The sequence below is a fragment of the Clarias gariepinus genome, chromosome 8 (genome assembly GCF_024256425.1).
Source record: "Clarias gariepinus isolate MV-2021 ecotype Netherlands chromosome 8, CGAR_prim_01v2, whole genome shotgun sequence".
In the NCBI taxonomy this organism is placed as follows: domain Eukaryota; kingdom Metazoa; phylum Chordata; class Actinopteri; order Siluriformes; family Clariidae; genus Clarias; species Clarias gariepinus.
The window spans coordinates 17,271,443-17,280,666 of record NC_071107.1 but is presented as its reverse complement, the minus strand read 5'-3'; the positions used below and the strand labels follow the sequence as shown (position 1 = coordinate 17,280,666).

The 9,224-nt window shown below is 38.3% G+C and overlaps 1 protein-coding gene across 2 annotated transcripts; it reads right to left on the bottom strand.

Moving 5' to 3' along the window:
- Nucleotides 1-1,004: 1,004 nt before the first annotated feature.
- Nucleotides 1,005-8,144, bottom strand: cuedc2 (CUE domain containing 2). 2 transcript variants are annotated; one of them, XM_053501336.1, is made up of 9 exons: nucleotides 8,032-8,144; nucleotides 7,342-7,426; nucleotides 6,114-6,257; nucleotides 5,939-6,000; nucleotides 5,679-5,788; nucleotides 4,524-4,694; nucleotides 4,126-4,190; nucleotides 3,862-3,922; nucleotides 1,005-3,740 (listed from the first exon to the last, which is right to left on the bottom strand). In XM_053501336.1, the coding sequence occupies exons 2-9, from the start codon at nucleotides 7,413-7,415 to the stop codon at nucleotides 3,594-3,596; spliced, it is 834 nt and encodes a 277-aa protein (XP_053357311.1). In that variant the 5' UTR covers nucleotides 7,416-7,426; nucleotides 8,032-8,144; the 3' UTR covers nucleotides 1,005-3,593. The 2 variants fall into 2 exon arrangements, with proteins under 2 accessions (XP_053357311.1, XP_053357312.1); XM_053501337.1 differs by lacking the exon at nucleotides 8,032-8,144 and adding an exon at nucleotides 7,988-8,019.
- Nucleotides 8,145-9,224: the final 1,080 nt, after the last annotated feature.

Genomic DNA, 9,224 nt, shown 5'->3' with positions numbered 1-9,224 from the left:
TGGGAATAAGAGGAACCCAAGAGGAACTGTGAGGATACAGGGAGCGGAGGTAAAGAAGGTGCAGGACTTTAAGTACTTAGGGTCAACTGTCCAGAGGTTGGAATGGGTGGATTCCAACACATCAGGTATGTTGTGCGATAAAAGACTATCATCGAGAATGAAAGGAAAGGTGTACAGGACAGTAGTAAGACCAGCGATGCTCTACGGCTTAGAGACAGTGGCACTAAAGAAGAGGCAGAGTTGGAGATAGCAGAGCTGAAAATGTTGAGGTTCTCTCAAGAATGAGTTCATCAGAGGGACAACCCATGTTAGATGTTTTGGAGATAAAGTCAGAGAGGCCAGATTGAGGTGGTTTGGACATGTTCAGAGGAGAGATGGTGAATATATCGGTAAAAGGATGATGAGGTTTGAACTGCCAGGCAGGAGGTCTAGAGGAAGACCAAAGAGGAAATTTATGGATGTATTGAGAGAGGACATGAAGTTAGTTGATGTGAGAGAAGAGGATGCAGAGAATAGGGTTAGATAGAGGCAAATGATTCGCTGTGGCGACCCCTTAGAGGGGAGAGCCTAAAGACAAAGAAGATCGTTGTCTGCCATCTGTGAAAACTTTGGCTCTGGATCAGATTCGCTATACTTTACCGATGCTATAATTTATTCTTTATATGACAATTGTCATTAAAAAAAACCTCTCTCCAATATGATTAAAACTACACCGATTCAAGATTTTGTATTGTCCAATAATAGTGTCTAATTCATTTCCCGTTCATTTCTTAAGCTGTCAACTCTTTGATATTCTTTTATAAAACACTACACTTACTTTTTTTTTTCAGGGAAAAACATTACCACATTAACAGCTGTGCATTCTGCTAGTGGAAAAAACAAACCGCCTTTTTAAATGACAGCTCAGCCAACTGTCCCACAACTTATGCTCATATAATACGACAGGTGCTGACACACACACATACACAAAAAAAATCTGTAAAAGACTTCTTGCCATAAATACACTTGACTAAGAGTTTACATCATCTTTTTATGTTAATCATACAGCAAAAATTATAATAAAAAAGACAATTTAACAGTTTTGTAGATTAGCTGTTGTGTTAGCAGGTGCCACCTCTCCATGGGCAACAGCATAATCTGAGCACAAATGACACAAATGTTAATACACAAGGTTCCTGTACTACTATAAATAGTGGTCATGGGATACATGAACAGTTACCTTCCATTAGCTAAAACCATGCAGAACTGTAAGCACCAAAGTACATAACACTTCTAATACAGAACAGCAGAATGCAAAAGATGTTATACTGAGAAGGACAGTAAATCCAGTGTAAATCACTCAAAGTGCAAAAGAATTGACACTAGTGTAAATCACTCAAAGTGCAAAAGAATTGACACTATGTTTAATTTTGAAATAAAACATGGGAGACCCTCAAATATCTTTTATATCTGCATAAGAAAATATAGTGAGTAACTTTTTTCCATTGAAAGCCTTTGGGCATTAAATCTCACTCCATCCTAGCTTAAATAATGCATGTGGCTAAGTTTTTTTTTTTAAATACCAGAACAGCCTTTTAGCAGCATGCATTTCTGACACATTTCATTACCCTATGACAATTAGATTTCAAACTGCACAACCAACCTTCATTATCCTTAAACACTTAATGTACTACGATTATACAAGGTCTGTCCGGAAAAAGTCCAGGACTGTTAATACAAGGAAAACAGTTTATAAGAAATTTATGTAAGCTGGCAGACCAGCAGAGAGGAATGCATATGCGTAAACAATGACGACTTCACTGCTTTAGACAGTGGGGCACTAGACACCGTTGAGTGAGCATGTGTACTGTGTAGCCATTGCATTTAAAATGACTGATGAACATTTAAAACGGCTTGAACATTCCTTTACGGAAAACTGTTCAGATGATTTAGAAGGCTTATGGGGACAACGAAACGAGTGTGGCACAAATAAAAGTGGTCGGGAATCTGTTCAAAAGCTGAAAGTAATTCACATTCTGAAATAATGTTGAACATGTGCGGGCTGCAAAAAACAAAGATCAGCTACTGACTGCACGTAATCATGAGTTTAAAACATGTAATCGAGTGAATACATGGCTGGATATTTTTTAGACAGACCTTGCATAGGCATACATGAACCCTGGATAACTGCCAGGGCCAGCAAGGGACGACTTGGTGCCTCCTTGAGTGTGTGCACTCACATGCCAAGAGCTTTCAAAGTCACATAGTGATGGATGATGCAGTATTCACAGTAAAAATCGCCACAATACAGCCATTATTCACTTGAAACTTCTTACAGGACCCTACCATATGTAACTAGAATTCTAGTTCATCCCATGTGACCTTCAGGGATGGGAATCAGCTGTCAACAATAACAGTTACAAGACTATCCTCAACAGTGCTCAGAGATAACCTGGGCACCCATGGCACAAGGAACAACCTAGTGATGGTACATGATGATGATCAGGTAGTAGAACAGCAGACTTTCTAGGGAAGCTCTCTAAATAATACCCATAATGATGAGGAGAACCCTTCTTGTAGTGTGCCATGTAACAGAAGTGGCCGGGTGTCCAGCCGTTTTACAGGCAGTGAAGACAGCATACATTCTTTATACATACCAGGGGCATCTTTGTGAATGGATTAGCTAAACACAATAAGGTTTTTATAATACTGCACAATGTATACCAGCCACAGCAAGCGGGTTTATTCTTGTTGAAGGAAGGCTGCAAGGTTAATAAACTAGGATATACAAACTTGAGTATTCAAGCAGGGTTACTCCAGAATCATCTGGTCATCAACATATGCAGAGTGAGATTTCTGCCTAACTCAATGAATTCTAAAACAGTTTTTGGCTGAATAGTGCAGATGTGCAGTGTCAAAATCTGCCATTTTTGAGGGTTACGTCAACATGGAGGATATCCAGGGTAAGACACTACATCTCTATGGATCATTGGCCTGGAAGTTGGCTAGACATCAAGAAACTTTTTAAAAAGCTGCGCTCAATGTGGCAAGTGATAGAAGTAGGGAAGCTAAGCACTACTACTAGATCTACTACTACTACTACTACTAATACAGGTTGTTCACTTACTGAGGTAGAAGAGAATGAGAGAAGGATATCTAGCTTTGAAGAACAATTCATAGTCACAGACTGATAAATGGATGTACTTGCACAAGAAAAGGGTAGGTGTCTGCCACTATGTGACTGTCGAAAGTCTTGGAACATGAGCGGACGCACACAGAGGAAACCAGGTTGTTTTTTTTGTTTGTTTTTTAACTAGCCTAGCAAGTAGGACAGGTTAAATAAAATTGGTGTCGGTACATAAACACACAACTAAACCAAAATACAATTAAAAAGTAAAAGACTTCCCCAAAACAATTCTTTGTAAAGATCTGATGTGGTCAGTGCAGTTAGAGTTGAATATAGTCTGAATCATCCACACACACAAAATAAAAAAAAAAAAAAGATAAAAAGTATTTAAAAAATAGGAACTCATAAAAAGCTCACACACAGAAACACACAAATCACTTCTGTCATAAATAAAATGTAAAAACCAGATTTGTGATTTGTATAGACGTCAATGAAAGCGGTATTTGCGAGCTGGTTTAAGGCTAACATAAGTCTTTTTCATTTCCTCTGTTTCATCTTTCTTGACCAGATGGTAGCGCTCTCCCTTAGTCGTCACCACTTGATTGCCATGGTAACGCACCATCTTCTTTGGAGCCTATAAGATATAAAAATCAACCGATCAGCCTTGTAACTATTTATGTGACACACTGTTACAGTACCCACTTTAATGTAGTGTTTTCTTTACAAGCACACACACAGACTGTTGAAAGACTCACGTCTTTAGGGATGAACGGTCTGTGTATTTTCTTATCTTCCTCGCTATCAATCAACATGTACCTGTTTGTACAGAAGAAGAAGAAACAGCATCATAAGAAAATATAACCATAAATAAAAACTGTAAACAACAGTAAACAAGGCAGTTTAAAGTGACTGGTATAGTATGAAAAACTGAATGGATCATAAAAGATGGAAAGAAAAAAAAAAAAATCAGCTTAAAGAGACACACCAGAGTACAAGATATGACTTTAAAGTAGACTCACTTTTCTAAAATATTTGCTTTAAGCTTCTCATCACCCTGTGCAGTAACCATCTTTGCTTGGCTTCCCTAGAAACAAATGCAACATATACAACATAAACCTCTATTTTCATGCCAGATAAAGTTTCTGTGATTACATAGACTATAGTATTCTAGAGAACAGATTATCTAGGAAATGCTATTTTAGAACTACTATATTCCCACCACCCTTCACTCTCCCACACACATGGGCATGTAAAATACACAATACAGCAATTTTGCACAGCAAACTACATGAAATGATTCATTCTGAGGCACATTTGACAGGACATATTTGGGCCACTGTTCTTTTTTTCTTTCTTCTTTTTTTAGAATTCAATGCTTCAGAGACAAAACAAGCTTCACCATGGTTGGTGTACTCACACTAAGGGGAGGGGTGGGACTGAGCTGCACGTCTCCCTCAATGATGAGTCGAACAGCCTCCTCCATGTCTCCTTTAGCAATTGATAACGCACTTCTGGCTTCGGTCACGCTACACTTGGGAAACATCTCCAGAAGGTGCTGTTCCTGCTCATCCCACTCTGAATTGCTCACCTAAAAACACACACGTGTAAACAGTTATATGATTAGACGCAACTGTGACAAGAGCTTCAATGAGCATTAGATAATCTATATTATTTGAAAACAGTGAAATGATTTAAAGTGTCATCACTTTTGCAACTGTTGTTAAGCTCTTTTACTGTTTCCTTGGCAGATGTGTTTTAACATGTTTGATACAATCATTTACCTCACAGCAGTATAGCCAAGTTGCTTTAAACAACCCAAAATATGAAGCAAGACAAGTCAAACTCCACCTCCACCAAATCTAGTCCTTCTTGTTACAAATTGCAAATGAGAAGGAAGCTATGAAAGGTAAACTATTTCACATGTTTAACTTTTACCATGTTTGGATCAATTCCAAAATCTAATCAGGCCACCTGCTGGTTACAATGATAATCCCATATAAATCCTTTACAAACATTCAACCACTTGGCTCTTGAGATATTATGCTAATAGGAAACTGACTGATCAATTAATCACAATGAAAATAGTTCCTGACCTTGACCTAGGTACAAGAAAACCCTGTTTGGACATGTTGCAGATTACAATGTGGCTTGTAATATGAACGTAGCCTCTGCTTTTAACATCAAATCAGAAAGGTGTTATGCCTTCCTGCTTTCAGTCCATCCTTACACAGAATTTTATATATTTATCCTAAATTATCTGAAAAGTGCACACAAATGTTTTTTTTTTGCAATTTTCTTTTATTAGTTAAAATTTCATTGCAATAAATTTTGTTTCTTTTTATTTTACCAACTTAAAAAAAAATCAAAATCACATCTCATTATAATTTGTAGCCTAATTCGTGGCTTTTGGTGTTTTAAACAGGGTTAGGGTTTAAAAAAAAAAAAAAAAAAAGGTCACTCCAGGCTTGTTATGTGACTGTTGTAATAGAGTCAACAGAAGCAAGTGAAAACATTCCAATAACTAGAGCAACAGTGTGGGCAGAGAAATGAAACCTTAGAAGCAAGTTAATACCTTAGCTGTGGCTCCCTCTACATGTGATGAGTGGCTGTGTGCCTTCTGCATGGGGACTCCTTCCTCTGAAGCAGGAAACAAAGAACAATTCCCTTCTTCTGTCTTCAACTCTAAAACAGGAAATATTCCAAAGTTGTGCATTCTCACAAGCTGTGACCTCAAAACAGCAAAAAGTGTTTGAAATAAACATGCAAAATGTAGCAATTTTTGACTTCTATTAGCTCAAGATTCATGAAAACTACAATCCATAAATAGATTACCTTCATTTCGTGCTGAGGGTAATTTCGAGGCCAAGCTGAACATCATTTCACAGACCTGAACACTGGAAGAAAAATAAATTATGTGCATAGTTAACTTCTACAGACATATTGTTTTGCAGTGTAGTGCAATCAATCATAACATGGTTGTAATTAGGAAAAAAAAAACAATAATTACCAGTCAATATTGGAAAACCCTGGAATGTAAGCTTCAAGCATTTCAACAAACACCTCTACGTCGAAGTTTTCTTCGATGCTTGCTTGGGAGCCCAGATCTTCCAGCACACCGATGATGTAGGAAAGCAGCACATCGTCAAGGGTACTAAAAGAAAAAAAAAATTAAGGAGAAGAAACTGTTTGGATCTGAAAAAACTGACGTGTTCTCTGAGATTTACTGTGTGCTGAATCTCCTCCTCTTTTGGCTAACCCCCTAAACTATGTCCTCTGCACATGTTCAAACCACCATTTGGTCCATTCTACCTTCACTGTCCTTCCAATATACTCATTCCTAATATAGTCCATTCTTGTCACTTGCCACCTTCAGCTCCGTTTCCTGTCTTTTTGTTAGAGGCAACGTCTCTAAACTGTACAGCATTGCTGGTCTCACTACTGTCCTGTAAACCTTCCCTTTAATTCTCACCGATAACTAATGCATCACTCCACCTATCTAGACTTATCTTAACCTACTCTTACTGTGGATCACAATATCATCTGCAAACATTTTAGTCTGTGGGGACTCTTATGTATACTCATCAATCAACCTGTCGATCACCACTGGAAACAGAAAGGAGCTAAGGGCCGATCCATGGTGCAGTCCCACCTCTGCCTTAAACCAGTCAGTTGTACCTACATCCCACCTCTCCACTGTAACACACTCGTTGTCACATACACAATATTAATAAAAGTATTTGGCCAAATCTGCAATGACATTGTATCTAAATACATATACTTTTCCCCTTTTGCGCCAAGATTTTAGAGTGTTTCTGTGGGTTTTTGGTCCCATTCATTTTGCACAGCATTTATGAGGTCAGGCAGTTCATCCCAAAGGTGCTCGATGAGGTTCGAGGTCAAGGTTTTGTGCGGGCCAGTCAAGTTCTTCCAAACCAAACTCATCTAACCATGTCTTTATAGTCCTGGCTTTGTGCACTAGGCCACATTCATGTTGGAATAAAAAAAAAAGTGCCTGTTACAAAGTTGGAAGTCGTTGTCCTAGATGTCTTGGTATGCTTAAGCATTAAAATTGCCCTTGACTGGGAATAAGGGGCTTGTTTGAAACACCAGAATTCAATAATTAACCGGTTTCACCAAATACTTTTGTCCATATAGTGTAGTTGTTCGGATGCAGTATGCTAACTCTCTAACTGGGTATAAGATTTGATTTAGGCGGTGAAGGATTGCCAGTTTACCTCAGGTCTGCATGTGGTATGTGTGATCGGACGAAGTCGTACAGTGCATCGTGAATAATCTTCTGAATCTCCATGTTTCCTGTTGCTGATAAACATGCAATAAGACACATAGAGGCACTTGTTAAATACAAGATATTTACACTCAGAAAAACAGGAGAAGTCAAGACAAGTTACATCACAAGACAATGGCTGCATTTGTCAACAGGTATACACAGATTTAAGTTAATATTTTGCTAAAAATGAGTGTTTGAAACACGAGTCCACTAGATTCCTTCGTCCATTTAGGACTCTTAATATCCAGGCGAACATATTTAAAAAAGCAGATATTGCTGGGTTTATGTCTCCAGCTAAGAGCCGCTCAGGCCCACACTGCGGGGCAATAACGAGCTTCGGCTGTGTTTTGGCTTTTGTTTTGAACAGCCATGAGTCCTGCTAGGATGAGTCCTAATAGCACGCTAGCTAAATAACGGTGAACACTAAGAAAAAGCGCCTGGTCAATTCTGCAGAATAATTAACTATACATTTTCTTTTAAAGAAAACATAATCTTCAGGTTTAAAGTTAAACAGACGCTAAACTGGTCTACGCTAACAGCTAAACTAGCTCGCGTTAGCTTCATCCAGCACACAGGCTAACACACGCACGCACATAAACACAGCTTATCTCCGAACCGAGCGGTCTGTTACACTTACAAAACGCTCACAGGACGGCTGGAGAGAAATCTTTTATTGACACAGCACGTTATTATATGCTTCAAGTGAGCAATCTCTTAACCCTGCGCGCCGTGGATTGTTTAAAACTGTGTGACATCATTTCCTGTTAAAAGTAAACATGCGCTCGTGCTGCTGCGGGAGGTGGAAAACCGTTTGATTTATTTTTGTTATTAATATACAGTACAACAACTGCACGCGTTTTATTTGTATTGTATTGTATTAGTTATTCGTATTGAACGAAAGAAAATCGTTTCAATTCATAATTCAATTCTCCTCCGGTAACAAACCACCAGTTTACAAATGTTGAGGTGCAAAGTAAGAAAAGTTAAAAAACAGACATCCATAGACATTCATCAAATGCATGCACCAACCTTTGTTGCTATTATTATTATTATTATTATTATGGCGTCCCCCACCCCTTTTTTTCAGATTGGAATATACCCAGCTTTAAGTATCCATAAAAAAGGAAATTCCAAAGAAAGTTCTTATTTAACTATAGCCAAGAATCTCGAAAATACCCCTTCATATTGTTCTTTATTCATTTGTATGTCTTCTATATCACTTATTCTATAAAGGATCACAGGAACACTTTTTGAACAGGGTGCCAATCGAATGCATGGTGTATACGCCTACGCACACACACTGTGGGAGTGTAAACATAGGGAGAACATGCCACAAATAAACTCCGTGCACAGACCCAGGGTGTAACTTCGAACCCTCTACCCTGGACATGCAAAGCCACAGTGCCGCCCCTTTATATTGTTAACAGAATTAAATTTCCATTTATAGAAATTGTCATAAGTCATGCGCTAATCGACCCAGGCCTTCTGAAAGACAACTTTATGCTGTTTGAAGATCTGTTAAAAACAACTCTCTCATTATAAACCTATTATAGCCACTTAAGGAAAGTCAATTAATGGGTAATTAACTAACCCCCTGAACAAACTTTGGTGCATACATTTGAATATGAAAGTGTTGGTGCACTTATTACTTGCATGCCCATGCACTTAGATCTCCACAAAGCCATGTCCTGACTCAAAAATGTTATCAAATAGATTCCTGATGCAACTCCAGTTGACCATATTACAAAACACAGGCTGATCTGCTGAAATTTTTCTACTTTCTTTACCAGTCAGGAGAAAAAAAAACATTTGGATGGATGGATAGATGAA

What these genes read in the sequence shown, in the direction of transcription:
- cuedc2 (XM_053501336.1), bottom strand. Translation starts at nt 7,415, where the DNA reads ATGGAGATTCAGAAGATTATTCACGATGCACTGTACGACTTCGTCCGA. An exon ending in ACCCTCAGCACGAAATGAAG is followed by an intron (nt 5,789 to 5,938) that starts GTAATCTATTTA and finishes TTCCTGTTTTAG; the next exon opens with AGTTGAAGACAGAAGAAGGG. An exon ending in GACCGTTCATCCCTAAAGAC is followed by an intron (nt 3,741 to 3,861) that starts GTGAGTCTTTCA and finishes TATATCTTATAG; the next exon opens with GCTCCAAAGAAGATGGTGCG.